The sequence below is a fragment of the Thamnophis sirtalis genome, unplaced genomic scaffold (assembly GCF_051295495.1).
Source record: "Thamnophis sirtalis isolate CommonGarterSnake01/CBP01778 unplaced genomic scaffold, rThaSir2_p1.2 scaffold_1, whole genome shotgun sequence".
In the NCBI taxonomy this organism is placed as follows: domain Eukaryota; kingdom Metazoa; phylum Chordata; class Lepidosauria; order Squamata; family Natricidae; genus Thamnophis; species Thamnophis sirtalis.
Genome location: NW_028261381.1, coordinates 49,176,794 through 49,193,251, shown reverse-complemented (window position 1 = coordinate 49,193,251; position 16,458 = coordinate 49,176,794). Strand labels below are relative to the sequence as shown.

The window sequence follows — 16,458 nt, the reverse complement described above, 5'->3', positions numbered from 1 at the left end:
ACCATTAACAAAAGATATAAAAAAACATTATTGCAGTAATTACATAAATTAACACAAATAACAAATTGCATCAGTTGTCTAGATTGAGTTGGAACATGACAGGTGTTACCTGTTATCTGTTGCTGAAGGTAAAACCTAAGCTTAAATTTTGTCTTTGTATGCATATCTTTATCATATTACAATACAAGTCAGCTTGGTAATTATGTTACTTTCCATACAGAGCATTTCTTGAAGGAAAGTGGTGTTATTTATTTATTACATTTATATGCCACCCATTTCACTGTCAGCATGGTCATCTTGCTTCTCAATATAATGTAGCAATTATAGTTTGTTCCATGATGGCTGAGTTCACATGTCATATTTCACAAGGCCAACACCAAACAAGCCACATTTGGGTTTAAAACATTGTATGAAACAATCATTACAATTTAGTGGAGCAGTGAAATTTTTTAATGTAAAAGAATATATTTTCATAACTGGGGAAGATATCCAAGGTTTAAGGATGAGATTTGGGAACATCTGGCAATGTGGCTAACCTTAAAAGACCTTGCCTAAGTCAGGTTTTGCTGATTTACATAATAAAATCAGAAGCGAATGAGCAACCTTGATGCAGAATTAGAGTTTGAAATTAAACTTTAGCAATATGAGAATACACCATTCTTTTGTATAATTTATTCAAAACATATACATGTTTTTAGCAGACTTAAATATTCTGCTATATTTAAACAAGATAAAAAAATGTACACAACATTATATGGGGCTTTTTGCTTTACAATAAGTTTTTCTGCAGGAAATAATGCACATTACCCAATTTCCAGTTTGTTCAAAGGAGCAGTGGTTAATGCTGTCACATTTATCCATAGGTTCTCCAAGCAGCTAAGAGTCTAAAACATGGCCCATTGTTTTGCAGAACATTTTTTTGACTTATTGGTTCCTAAATTTGGTTATGAGCAACCTTTCTACTATAATTGTGAATTAAGCAATATCCTTTTTGGAAAAATGGTTACATAATTTAGTCCAGCAGCAGCCCATTCAAAGCAAGTGTAAAAGAAGAAGTTGGATACATATAAGCATTCTTCTGAATAAGCTCTGTCTTTAGACTGATGATAAATTATTACAACTCATGCATGAGAGCAGTTTCCATATTGGAAGTTTTGCAAAGAATAAATGTATATCATGAAAACTGATGTGGAAATGGTAGATTGAACTCATGTGCCCTATACTAGCTGTGGGTAAAACCTAAAGAGACTATAATAAAATCCTGTAGAATTAGCAACACAACTGATCCTGGGTTTGGGGGAAAAAGTACTCTATACATTTTGCTAAGCCATGGTTTGTTTAATAACAGTTGGCTAAATATTTGAAGCCACAAACTATGGTTTAAATTATAAACAAAACTATTGTTAAGTGACTGGATTCAGACATCTTCCCATGCAAGCACAGTTTATGTTGCTGGAAAATGCTAAATTTAGAGGATCTATGACAATGAAGTTGACATAGCTACAACCAACTCACCACAGCAACTTACTACGGGAAAACTCACCACAGGAAAACTCGTTGTGGGACAAGAGGTACACTAATATCAAATAAATGGTGGAATCATTAAAGAAAGGATACAAAAGAAGGGACAGAATGAAATGTGAATGAATGACAAAAATTAAATTATTTTTTTATTTATTTGAAATAATTTAATTGTTAAACAGTCTTTAGCTGAGTTGTCCCACAGCAAGTTGGCCGTGGCAAATTGTCCATGGTGAATTGGCCAAGGTGAGTTGTCTCATTCTGAAATTTAGACATTATATTACACCATGTGCTCATGATTTCTCAGTATATGAGAATCAACCATTATGGTTTGTAAAATAACCATGGTTAATAGCACAGTATGCTGGGAAAACCCAATCACAAACCCACACATTACATGGCTTTTCATTCCTTGGTTTCATTAAGGTTTTTCATAATAGGATGGGAAGGGCTGGTTTTCAGTAGCTGGTTGATCTTAATGACTTCATTTCATCATGTTATGCAGATCGATAGTGGTGTTAGGTAAGCAAAGGATAAATGAAGCAGTATTCCTGTGACTCATAATTCTAAGACACTGGGCCAAAATTGTTGTGTAAATTCCCTTCCCTGTGCCTTTTCCTAGTTTCAGATCAGGTTGATAAGAGCAAATAGTTGTTCATAGGTGACATAGTTCTCCAAATTCTTTCCTTCATTCCATAGTTTCCAGCAGGCGAATATTCTTTCAAAGAAATTGGAGGGAAAAACTGGTCAATTTCTGTACTTGGTTCTTTTAATCATTGCTGAGGTTTACCATAGGAAAGTAGAGATGACAAAATTTAACTCCATAATGCAACAACTTCCTGAGGAGAGAAGTTAATAGGTTCATAAAGGTTCATAAATAGTCATACTCCTGAATTACTTTACGCATAAGATTTCCTTGTATAATCTGGGAATTTCCAGTATCAACTCATGTTCCATGTCTTGTTCCCAAATCCATATAGTGTGGCCCTCACAGTTTTAGAAACTTCAATGTCAATTTTAGTGAAAAATATCTGAGAAACAAAGGTGCAATTTTTCGCCAGGGTTTTGGTGGCAAATAACTTTTTAAAAATGTGGAGTCTTTGCTTCATCTTTGCAAAGCAACAGTGCTGACCTTGCCCTCTTTGATAATATTTCATTATTGTCCTCCTCACTATGGAAAAACTGTAATCAAAGAAAAGAATGTAGGCTGCGGTTGCCAAAAACAATGCTTGTCCCTTTCTCACCAGACATTGTTTACTACAAAAGTTTGCAATCTTCAAAGCTTCTCTCTATTGTTTACTGATTTTGTAATGTGTCTCAGAACTGCTTTCCAAGAGCAATTCTTTAAATCCTGAAGGAGGGTTGCACTTTGTATCTTAATCTGAATTCTTATTCAAATAGATTGAAGGCACACAAACACAAATACCACAATATAGTCCATAAAAGCACGGATGACATTTGGGATCTCTGGGTGTGGGTTTTTTTCTGTAATACAACATACAAGACACAAAACTTAATAGAAGGAAGAAATATACCACCAGACCTAATGTGCTGTATAATATTCAACTCTTTTTTTTTAATTTCACTGATTTAAGAAACAACAAGACTGCTGTGTATTTGGAATATATAAGAAGACTTTCTTGATTGTTTCTGTAACCTTAACATTTTTCACACCTCTTCTGCTTCACTGAAGATATTGAAATACGGTGACATCTTTGCTGTTCTGCTCAACTGCTATCTTGTCTTTTGCCTGACAACAGATTTAGTCTCAGATAACAAATATTTGTAATTAAGGACTTTTTTTTTTTTGCTAAACATTACTAATTTTACAAAAGTAAATGGCAGTGTTTGTATATCATGATTGGCCTGTTTGGTTGTGATTTAGTATCTTATATTAGAGCAGTTAGTCTGATTTGTAAACTTTGATTTATGGTACAACATTTTAAGCGGATCCCTGCACTTCAACAAATGCTGACAAAACAAAAAAGTGCTATGTTATGAATTTAATTGTAGAAATGAACCACCATCATTGGAGCAGACCGATGAAAATTCATGAGATACTTGCATCTAGATCAAGTTGATTGTCTTTCCATTTTAGTATTAGTCTATCTCCTAGACTTTTAATTTTCTAAAATGTGCAAAACAAATTCCTTTCTTGAATGCAAAGTACAGAGTGTTTGCATATTTTGCTGTATGCTGTTTTGACAATGTTCTTTTGGATCTGTTTGCTTGCTAAAACAAAGACCCAAGTCAAAACAACTGTTGCAGATGAATACTGTGTTTTAGTGAGGGCTGCCTAGTCAGTTAAAAAAGAAGAAGAAATCTTTCATGTTAATCCTATAATTACATTCTCTGGATTTACTAGGCCAGGAAATTCTTTTACAGTAATGCTTTGACGGTAAAACTTCTTATTGACTTAGACAACCTGGACGGAGGAACCCAAACATTAGACTCAAGCAAGCTTTCTATTTCTTTCTCGGTCGAAGTAATTGCAGGTTCGCAAACTGTCAAGTTCTAAAAAGTTGTTTTTATATTTAGTCTATTTCTATTTCAGGTCTATATATATATATATTTGGAAGTTTACAGTTTCTGTCCCTCCTGAAATAGACAGTTTATGCCTTAGATTTGTGAACTGCACCATTGTAAAAATGAAAATGCATTAGACCTGACTATTCCAGCCTATCATTTTATTCCATAAATAGAGTACAGGTAAATTTACTTAAGCAGAATAATCTATGGATATATTGATGAAGTCTTTAATTATTTGTGGATTTTGAAGCTAAAAGTAAAGATGCTTTTACATGAGAATTCTCATGAAGCAGAAACATTGAAAGCAGATCCATAATGTACTTCAGTATTAGAAGTGCCAGCTAAATCAATTTTCTTTCAGTGTAATAGCATTAAAGTTAAACTGTTGAAAAACTGATTTGGCTTTTGTTTTTTTAAGACACCCATTGGAAAAAGCTTTTCTCTCACTCTTTTTCCTGGTTCCTGGGTTAAAGCCATCAAATGAAACTTGCCTTATTTATTTAATTACATTTGTATATCTGCCCATCTTACTTAGTGACTCTGGATGGGCATGATTTGTCAGTAGCTGAAACAGAAGTGAGCAGGTAAAATTCACAGGAGTTTAGTCAATTACTGTTTTCCTTGTGGAAAAGTTATAAGGTTTTCTTTGATCTTGGGTTTTTCCCCTTTGATATGGAATGGAAGATTTATTTATTTATTATTTTATTTTATTATTTCTGAAACCCTGGGCAGTGATTTCTGCTTACTTTTGAAGCAGCAGAAGATTGTGGGCTGCCTTCATATTGCTTCAAAGGGTTTGGGGAGTGAAAAACATAATAGTAGGTGGTGGGTTCTTTATATATCCTTGATTTTGCTTTAGTCAAACAATGTGCTGAGGCAAAATACAGTTTATTTCTCTATGAGTTAGCATGATACCAGCCAATGTTTTATTCAACAAACTATGGGTAACCACGATGCCTGAAGCAGGTCTAATTACACATGAATTTATCTTCAAAAATATCATTGTTCAGCAAACTCAATTCAGGACAAGACAACTCAAAGTTGCTTACACCCCTTTCTGCTGCTGCTGTACTGTACTTGTTTGCCTTTGACCTCCTCCCCCCCATCTGTAATTTTGTTGCTGTTTATTGACGGCAGATGTGCCATCTGTGTCTTTCCTCCATGCTGTGTTGTTTCACAGCATTTTGGGCCTTTTCCATTCCTTTTCATATCTTTCCAGAACTCTGTTAGAGCTCTTTGTTAAGCCATGGAGCTCAAGCATAGCTACAGAACAACACACACACACACCCCACAAGACTGCTGGAATCTCCATTGGAGCATAACTAAGCCTCAGTTAATAAATTAGAGAATTCAGGACAGGAACTCTTTTTATTCCTATCAGATTTTTCTGTATTTTGGGAGACATATGCTGAATTGATGGGTTGCTTCTGCGTGGGAGGGCTGGCTTTTATTTTTATGAGGCGCCCTTGGTGCTCTCTGCTTTGAGAGGCAGAAGCTCTTGGAAGGTATTTAAGTCCCTTTGGAATCAGGAACTCTCTTGTTATGAGCATTTTAGCATTAAGGATCAGTCTAATTGACTTTTCAAAAAGTAATCTTAGACTCTAGGTCAGGGGTGTCAAACTGAAGGCCTGGTGGCCGGATCCTGCCCATGGAATGCTTAGATCTGGCCCGCAGGGCCGTCCTGGAAACAGCAAAGGACTGGCCTGTGGTGACTCTACCAATGAAAACGGAGCTCCATTTTTGCTGACGGAGCGTTGCAGGAGGCGATCACAGCCGAAAATGGAACTCTGGAGCTTATTTTCACTGACAAAGTGCTCGGACAACCACAGACACCCCTGACACAAGTGACGGTGAGCTGGCCATGCCCACCCTGGCCCCTCAAAGTCAAACAACCCTATTGCAGTCCTCAATGATCGAGTTTGACACCCCTGTTCTAGGTGGTCCACATATTCCCTTTAGCAATTGTCAGTCACAGATATCTGGCCAAACTTTAATGGAACTTATACATTCCTACCTGAAGTTTAAGTTTGGAATTGTTCTAACTTTAAACTTTGAACTGCCATTAAGCATGTATAGTTGTATGTCACATATTCAATAATATCCTCACAGGATTTTGGAGGTTATGGATTTTATGATGTTGGCCTATTCTCATCTTAATGAGATCCTGGGTGATCTGGGTCAGCCCCTTTGACCTTTGTGCATTCCTTCTTTCTACACAGTAAGAGAAGCCGGGAGTGGTACCTTGGGAAGAAAAAAAATGAGTGTCTTGCATTAAATTAACTGGAAATGAAATATTTTCTTATTCCAGGATATGAAATCTCAATTGTTAATAGAAATAACCAGAGCTTTGAATGCACAGAAAATGCCTAACCTTACTTAACCTTTTCATTTCAGATGCTTTTCTGAAATGTTCATAATGGATGGGTGCTTATCTGACATAAATTATTTCATCAAAGTTCTTAAATATTCTGTAATGCAACCATTGTAGATTAAAGTTCCTTGACACAAAGTTTATCTAAGAAAAGCTTTAATAGTGTTCAGCTATCTTTCAGCTATGTCATTTGGGTACTTTTTAGTGCTTAGTGTGTGTACGAAGTGTGCTTGGCTTGGTTTTCAAGCAAACATTGAAACTACGATGTTTAGAACACAGAATATCAGTAATAACCAACAATTATTAAAAAGTTCTTAACAGTTTTGATTGTTGAAGAAATAGAAGAAGATTCTCAAAATTCATCTGAAATTTTCAGTAATATCTCATTTGGACTTTCTTTAGAATATGAACCATCACTCTAAACTTTTTTTCATAAAAGGCATTTTTACACTATGATATTCTCATGCACTAGCCATTCCACTACATATAGGTAGTCCTCAACGTACAACTGTTCGCTTAGTGACCATTTATTACAATAGCACTGAAAAAAATTACTTATGACAATTTTTCACATTTATGACCATTGCAGCATCCCCATGGTCACATTATTTACATTCGGATGCTTAACAACTAATTCACATTTATGACAATTGCAGTGTCACGAAGTTATGTGAGCCCCTTTTGCGACCTTCTGACAAGCAAAGTCAGTGGGGAAACTGGGTTTACTTAACAACTGTGTTACAAATTTAAGAACAGCAGGGATTCAGTTAAGAAATGTGGGCAAGAAAAGTCATAAAATGGGCCAAATTCACTTAACAAATTTTTCACTTAACAATGTAAATTTTGGGCTCAATTGAGGTCGTAAGTTGAGGACTTTTCTGTTTACGGTTGTTCTTCCATCATATACATATGTATTGTCTTACATATTTTTGAAAAGTCACTATGTAGATTTACTAGAACAAAGCAATAAGATTAATTAAATAAATATTCCTGTGTTTAAAACAGATAGTTGAGAGATGGCTGTTTCCAAGATAGTTATATTTTCTTTAAACTTACTAACTTTCTTAGTTGCAAAAATTCATCTTGGTCTCAATGTGTTGTGCATAAACCAAAAATATTAATATTTAGCCTCCACATTGAAATTGTCTATATGGGTAGTCCTTGCCGATGACCACAATTGGGACCAGAATTTCTGTTGGCAATAGTTAATTGAATTGTACCCAATTGTACAACCTTTTTTGTCATGGTTGTTAAGTGATTACTGCAGTGGTTAAATGAATCACTCTGTTATTAAGTGAAACTGGCTTCTCCCATTGACTTTGTTAGTTGGCTGGTAAGGTCATAAATAGTGATCACATGACGCTCCATGCAGCAACTGTCATAAATGCATAACAGTTGCTAAGCGCCTGAATTTCAATCAAATGACTATGGAAATGTTGCAATAACGATAAGTGTGAGGATTGGTCATAAGACACTTTTTTCATTGCCATTGTATCTGAACAGTGGCTAAACGAATGCTTGTAGGTCAGATACTATCTGCAGCCTAATACAGACTTTGGATTTCTTTATTTTGAAGACTGGATTTCATAACATCACAAATATGGCTATGTTTATTCTGAAACGTGCTTTTGATTTGCCTGTTTGAGAGGAAGTCATCTCAAATAGAAATTTGGTACGCTTAGAGCCCTGGGATATAATGTTGCTGCTATTTCAGTTCCAATCAGTATTTTTAAGGCATAGAAGAAGTATCATTTAAATTCATATTTATTTGTGGCTGCAAAAACAGATCCTGATTGAATCTTTGGGCTTATTAACATTTCTGAAAGTAGTTACCGAATGACCTTCTCTTGTACCTTCATGCGAATGAAGTGAAAACAGAATAAAACACAGTGCAAATCAGCTAATATTGTTCACAAATATATTGTGTGTAGCTACTAAGTGAGGCAACTTCTTTACTCCCATTTTTCAGAACGTTGCATAGAATGTCATTGTTTAACTCAACCAGGTCCAAGGGTTTTATATATAATATTTGTAGAAACCATATAGATATAAAAATAATTGCCGTCCCTGAAACCACAGCCTTCTCCACTTTTCCTCATATTTCTTTTTTGCTGTGTGGAAGGTTATGTTAGACATGTAAGCCTTTCCAAAGTATACCTCACATGTTTTATGTGCTAAAAGGAAATCGATATGAGAAAATATCTGTAAATTCAACTTTTAAAAAAAAATCCTTTTGTTCCTTAAAAAGCTCATAAAGTAGAAATAAGTAGCTGTAAAGGATTTGTCTTTCAGTCATATTTTTGGAAGATCCAGTTGATAATTTTATAACTACATGGTCCAATAATATGTAGCTAAATGCATAGTTTGCTGTGGAACTGAAGTAGGCAATAGTTTTATTCAGGAGCATAAAATCATGAAATTATACATGAAATTATACATTCTAGCTGTTTATCTCTAGAACTGGAGATTGAGACAAATAAAAGCTATTCTCCAAGTTGCAAGTCTAGCTTGATTTACAGCAGGCCTCCTATCCTGATGAACAACGTTCTATTGTACAGAGGTGTCAATTCAGCAGCTTGCCAGGCATTCAGATGTTGGCATTTATTTTGGTGTTTATAGCCTAATTCAGTAACTGCTAGTTTTAACCAGCTGTTTGAAGTGGTATGGCAAAGGATACTGTAGCTGAAACTTTTCAAAGTATAACACTTCTTTCAGGGAGGGATAAAGGTCTTTCTGTAAACTGGAGGAGAAAAAAACAAATGAAGTAAATAAAATGATCTATGGAGTGAAAACTAAACAATCTTAGAATTGCGGTCTGATAATAGTTTGGATTCTTCTGTTTCCACCCCTTCTTAGTCATGTGAATTTTGTAAGTGGAAAAAGTTTGAGGTTTATCAAACAGAAGATAACACAGTGGAAGCAGTTGCTTATCTTTTGCCAGTTTTAAGGCTGATTTGTGTGGACGAAAATAACAGTGATAGGAAAATTGAGTAGGTAGAATCAGTTAAGTTTATAGATGTATCATCCCTAAGTGACTTCCGTTTTCGCAGAAAAACCAAAGTTCTGATAGCAAAGTTACAAGTAGCTTTTCTTCCTTTCGGCAGGAAAAGTACTTAGACTGTGAACTTAAGAAGTCTCCATAGTTCCCCTGTTGAAAACTTCTTTTCTGAATGTATAGGTGCCACATGTATCAGACAATAAAAATTTAGATTGTTTTTCAAGTAGAAAACAGATAAGCCTGAAGGGGAGGGGAGTCATCTATAAAAATGGGAAATGAAGTGAGTACATTGAATTCAGATCTGATGTAGCATGTACTCTTCTAATTTTAACCTTGTCAACAATTTGCAGGCACTATTTTCAGAGCGATTATCAAGCCTAAGACAACTGTTGCTTAGCATCCTTATTTTCTTGTTCTGGCAGATGCCTATTCCTCCAACGAAAATGGAGCAAAATCTGATTCTGTGGCTAATTTACAGCCCCACACGTCCCTTAATTCCATCCAGAGCTCCCCTGGTCCAAAGCGTTCAACCAACACCCTGAAAAAATGGCTGACGAGTCCTGTACGTCGGCTGAACAGTGGGAAGGCTGAGAGCAACATCAAAAAACAGAAGAAAGTACGTGAAGGAAGGAAGAGCTTTGACCTAGGATCCCCCAAACCTGGAGATGAAACCACGCCTCAGGGAGACAGTGCCGATGAGGTACAAGTACACTTTGCCATTATTATTATTTTTAAGAGTACAAACTTGAGCCTGACATTTTCATTTCTGCTATTCTGCTTTTCAATAGTTGATTAATAGACATGATTGACAGTCTAATCTAGACTACATCCACACACGCTTTTTGTCCCAGTGCCAAGTTTACCTATCAGCCATAGTCAAGAATCTGAAGCAAGTGGTCCAATAGGGGAGTGGTGTTTTCATTTGGAAAACAAAAGAAATGATTATGTGACCATTCTGGCTTGGGGAGAGGAGGAGTCTCAAGGACTTTAGTAACCTGAAAAGCTCCAGTTGGATTGCTGCATTGGGGTCTACAACTCCATTCCCACTTCTGCTTTACACTACTGGAAAGTGCGGTACCTCCCCAGTAGCCATCATTCTCTTTTCTTTTTTTTTCTTGTTAAGCTGAAGTAGGAATAATAATTTTCTGAAAGATGTTTCAGAAGGTTGCTTTTTCTACCAGCAGTGTTCCTTTTTCTTCTCTCCAGAGGTATGGTGCCTTGCTATAAAGGAGAAGAAGCAGCTTCCCTGCACCTACTTTTCTAGCCACCACCTTCAAAGTAGTCTTGAACAACCACAGTCCCACCCTCATGTGAAGTTGGCCCTGTTTTACAAGTGTGGCAGGAACACTGCATGGGTAGTGATTTTTGAAGTGGTGTGTTTTTTCCCCGTCTTAAGCATATCACGGTAAATGGGGGGGGGGGAACCCCAGTTCAATGCTGAGACTGGGAACTGATGACAGGAACTCAGTGAGTTGCCCTTTTGTTGCCATGAATATTACCTGAATGAAGCAATGGGTAGCCCTTATTCAATGGAAGTAAATGTGTGAAAATTCATTCTCACATACACTGTTGCCTTATTATAATAAGCTCCGTATTATGGGGTGACTCGAGACTTACTCTTTTGCAAATAGAAGATTCTTATAGAACACCTCTATTCTATAAGAGTTAAACTCACGCCATCATAATAGCGTCCCATGATGTATCATGACTTTTTCCCCCTTCACTAAACCGGATGTGGGCATGGCCAGGGTGTGGCGCATCCGGCCCGGGGGCTGTAAGTTTGACAGCCCTGTTATAGAAGGAAGATGGCAGAACAGTGTGGGGTTGGTTTTTTTTCCTGTTTTCCCTAATGTTTCTATCACTATGTCCCACGGTATTCTCCCAATCCTCAAGAAGGCTGTAGGGGGAGTTGCCTTAGTCAGGGAGAAGCAAGAATGTATTCATTTATTTTATTTTAGTATACTGAATTGAAATTGATTTTCATATAATGAAACATAAAGCTGATTTCCTTTTCTATGGGTTATTTTTTCATCCTTGGTCAGCTATTTGGACAGATTATTTCCTTTAACCTGTTCACATCTTTGTAAACACGATTCTCTTGCTTTCAGAAGAGCAAGAAAGGATGGGGCGAAGATGAACCAGATGAAGAATCTCATACACCACTTCCTCCTCCAATGAAGATTTTTGATAATGATCCTACACAAGATGAGATGGTAAGGCTTTAATCTACATTTCTCCTTGGAATAACTTTATTAAAAAGAAAGGGGGGGGGACTCCATTAGGATCTAAAACATCAAGTTTACTATATGTGGTTTTATTTTATTTGTTGATGTTTTCATAGAAAAAAATGGAACTGAACCATCTACTTTCAAAATCTTAGTTATACAGTATACAGTATTTGTGTATTGATGTCCATTTCCTGCTTAAGTCTTTATAATTTAACCTGCCTACATTTATAGTTTGAGGGGTTTTTTTACATTCATACTTTTGATGGGTATTAAATGATGCTTTTTCTTTATTTTGTTTGGACTTTTGGACTTCTTAGCAGTCAGACCTCTTCGTGGTTTATTAAAGTTCAGTCGCTGACCAAGAAAATTCTGGATACAGTAAAACTCTTCTGAATTCCATTATAGGGAAAATGTTGAGTTCACTATGGGCATTATTTTATTACATCTTCTTCCATAAACGGTGTTGTAGGGGGTTTTTTTTCCCTACAACAACCAAAAAAGGGAAAGGATTGTTTCATGGCAGTGTATTTTCTCCTATTGACCTTGTCAGTGGGAATTCTTAAACTTTTGGTGAACCTCTTTGGATCCAAGGAAAAGTAGCTGATAACCATTATTTCATAGTAATTGATCTTCAAGGGATCTTGAACAACAGCTCTCATCATCTCCAACTTGTCATGCATAATTTAAGAATTTGATGCCACCATTCTCTTTTTGTATATTACTCGTATCTTCTAGTCATTAATTTTCTTTTACTTCAGTTATCTAGAATTGATTGTCAACTAGCAGAAGTGTTATTCTTCCCTTGAGCATCTTTTTTATTAATATGTCAAAATGGTCTATTTTTCATATAAAACATTTTTAGTCTTTATCTAGTAATTCATGAGGCATCTTGCATTGTGAGAAATAACATGATAATTCTACAGCAACTTTTCTAACAAATCCTAAAGTAAGTTATTTAGTCGAATTCACCATAGATTTGCAAGAAAAACAGCAGGACTATGTAATTTTTTCTCCTGAAGGGTAATTTCTTATTCTTTCTCACCATAATCTACTTTTTATTGGGAGGAGGTAATAATTAATAACCATGCCGTTATCTGGAGCAATAAACTTCTAGAGAAGGTCATTTTGACAGAATGTTCTACAGAGAATGATATAATTGCCCCTTGCTCTTGAGTGGAACTTGCTCTTGAGTGGAACTTTCCAATATTGTTTTCGGCTTCTTACAACTCTTTTGATTGCTAGCACATTAAATATTTCTGTGGTACTAAACATCAACCACAAAGGCTTTCATGTTTGAAATTTGTACTTTCATGGATTGCTAAAGATTGGAGCACTTCATTTATAATCTAGATATGTTGCATAACTTTGGGGTTAGGGAAAGCATTAGAGAAAATAGAGCAGTATTGACTGTCTTTCTGATCAGAAGACTGAAGAATAGTCAATTTTGTGGATTTTTCTTGGAAGGATTACATGTCTGAGTTCATGCATCATGCATCAAGTCATAATGTAATTGGTTGTGTTCACTCAGCCACTGCAGTTTGTATACATGGTTTATGGCTTAGTGTAGCATTTGAATTCAGTCACAGTGCTTATTGAATGAACTGTAGTGAAAACAAATGGTGATTCTGCATGGCTGTCTGTATACAGCCAAAGAATTAAAATAAATTACAAGTCCTTACTTTCCCAAGGGAAAAGAGATTTGCCATCCACTCTACTTTGAAAATATTTTAACCATTATGGTTGCACTCACTTTGAAAACTGTTTGGAGCAAGTATTTTAGATCCTGTGACTCTGGTTGACCTAGAACTCTGAAAAAATATAGGCTTCTCTAACAAGTAGCAATACTCTGCTTGCATATGATCTGAAATGGTACGGCATTTCTGGATAACTTTTGAATCTTGCACGGCTCTATTATTAGTAAGTATTAATTCTTCTACATTCCATGTAAAAGTAATCTTTTTCATAACCTGGAATTGCTTTAGTATGGCTTGTTGTTAGCCTATCAGTCACGTAGAATCAATGAGAGAAGATAGACAAAATTCCTAGCACGCTATATTCTTAGGAAATAAGCAATCACTCAGCAACAGTTCTTAGCAAACTATCACCTGACACTGCTGCCTAATGCTTGTACAATAGTCTATTTTATTGAGAGAGTTATTTGCCTGTCACTAGTTGGGTCCAATTCATCCACACTTATTAATTTCACTACAGTTTTCTTGAACTTTTGATTATTTTACTCCTCTTTCAAGGAAGTCTACACCTATGGAGATCATTAAGTTGTAATGTAAATATTAGTTTATAAAGAGCCATCTACCCCCAAGAACACAGGTGACCCACATCTAGGTGTCACACAATTGTCAGATTGATTATATGTTTTTCTGACTACGTTCAGTTTCTTTTTGCATAGAAGAATTGGACCATAGGGAAAAATATTTCTGAGAGCCTGCAATATTGCTTTCGAGTATTTTAGGAGTCAGAATCATCCCACTGCATGTGCCTCTTTGTTAGTAGTACCCTCAAAGCAGAAACTCACATTGCCACATATACAGTTCTTCACTGGAGATCTAAATCATGCTAAAGAAGTTTCAAAGTGAGTCTGATATCCCAAAATTTGTATACGTGAATGTGTGTGCAAGAAAGGAAGATGAATAGTTTGTAAAAGGCCCCAGTTGTTCTTTTCAGGTACCATAAATTCTTCTTGCTCCAGAAATATTTTCTATTTCTTTTTAAAATAGCCATGTCCCAGGATTTAACTAACCTTTAGAATCTATGTTTACACATTCAGCAACCATATATTTTACTACTAGAAAACTAATGAACAAGTAAATAGAATATATGAATTGGAGAGTAATTGCTTCAAACATTATTTTCCCAAGGTAGAAAATGGATGGGGAGCAGTTCTGGATATATTGTAAAAAAATTTAGTGCTCTTTGAAATGTTGCCCACAAAAACCATAGCATGAACTGAAGCTGTTTTGCTTTCTTTTGTAGATTCTTGTTTGATAGTTTTAATGGAATAAAGATGGTAGCAACTGACATTGTTATCACTCTTCCCCACTCACGTTTTCAAAGATGTCAGTGAAAAGAAGTAATAGTCTTAAGTCTCTTTTGGTTTGTTGTTAATCTTAAATTATATATTGAATACCTAGCAGCATTCAGCAATAGTGCATAGTACAGAAAGATTTTTGAGGATAGAATACCGGACTAAAAATACTTGATTCAACCTTTTCCTTTTGCTATTTAAGTATAAAAACTAACATAGTAAACACATCTACTGTAGGCTTAGAAGAAGCAAAGCCTCCTTCTTCCCCCCATCCTCAAATACTTTACATATTTAGCATCTGCTGGTTCAGAAGAACACTATTGACATCTTTAAATATGTAAGCAAGAAGAAACCTGTTCTCCATGGTATTTTTATGTTGCATTTTGTAGAAAAAAAACTTCCAACCATCATGGGCATAAATTCTAATCGCGGCTTCAGAACAGGATTTTTGGGGGAGGGGCTGCCAGTCTGTTGTTGAGTCCTGTGCCTTGTATATGTCTTTCTCATCCCCCACAAGCTCTTCATGCTCCCGCCATGTTTTCCTTGCTTTAAACCTAATGTATGTACCTCAAACTGCTAATAGCTTTCCTCTTCTCATTCCTGCTAACCTCCTGTTCCTTTGCCAACTGGTGTCTTGCAGTCTTCCTCTTTGCTAGCTTCTCGACAGACCAGCTCTGATGTGCCAACTGCTGCGGATCTTGTCAGTGCAATAGAAAAATTGGTCAAAAGCAAGCTGGTAAGTGTAGACACCTGAGATTTACTGGAGAAAACTATAGCCTAGCTACACGGAAAATCAACTAGTCTCTGTGCCATCTGACCCTGCTTTTCTTGTCCTTGTTCTGCACATTTGAACCAAACATGTGTTCTGTAGTCCTTTTAGTTATTAACTGAGGTAACATCTTTGTAAAATTGATCAATGTTGACTCGGACATTGTATGCCTTATTCGATAGGCCTCTAAGCATGTGATTGCAGCTTTCTCGTCATCACACCTTTTTTGAAGTGAAAAAAAATATGAATGCGACCTGATATAAAATGCGTAGAAATGCTGTTATGAAAATGTTTTCAAACATGTTAGTTGTTTTAAATGTTTGCTGTAAGTGATGTTTATTGTTTCATGTATGGTAGTCACATCATCTTCTTTTTTTGCCTTTATAGAGTTAGTTTTGGAAACTTTGGTTCAAAGATATTTGGTAGTATTTATGAAGCCATGTGTTCATTTTAATGTTTCACCTTCCATTAAAGAACTTCAGTTTACGTATAAATGAAGACTGTACAATGAAACGAGGAATGTGAACAAGAACAAAAATCTTAGCTAAAATGTTTAGTAACAAACCTTCTTGAACAGAATAAAAGAGCTCCAAGGACTGTGTTTAAAACCAAACAGTATTACATGACGCTTTTTAATAATTAAACATCACAAATACTCAGCTAGCTGAAAGAAAAGTGACAGCAACTCAATATTGATGCTGTCTATAATATAACTGTTTTAATTTAATTCCTTGCAAAATTAACCTTGTGCCTATGATTTTATATCAGCCTTCTACTTTCTTCCCTTTTCATGTATCTAGATTTCTGCTCAACGTTTCGACTTGTTAATTCGATTTTCTGTAATTTTTGGGAACTGGGAAACTTTAGTTTAATCTCTGCTTACATACAGGCATCTGATCCTGGGAGGAAAAACATATTATCCATTCAATTAGAAGAATTGCTATTCAGACAACACTCCTGTTATGCTGAAAAGTGTTTTCCTATAGCATCAAACAAATA

General features: G+C 35.8%; 1 protein-coding gene across 3 annotated transcripts in view; it reads left to right on the top strand.

Annotated features, from left to right (window-relative positions):
* Positions 1-16,458, top strand: part of LOC106546928 (kalirin) — a 95,861-nt gene that overhangs the window by 16,063 nt on the left and 63,340 nt on the right. Inside the window, exons 2-4 of one of the 3 annotated variants that reach the window (XM_087711751.1) lie at positions 9,842-10,119; positions 11,528-11,632; positions 15,331-15,426. In XM_087711751.1, the coding sequence (XP_087567877.1) occupies positions 9,842-10,119; positions 11,528-11,632; positions 15,331-15,426 (479 nt within the window). The remainder of the gene's footprint in view (positions 1-9,841; positions 10,120-11,527; positions 11,633-15,330; positions 15,427-16,458) is intronic. The other 2 variants (XM_087711757.1, XM_087711765.1) reach the window with 2 other exon arrangements.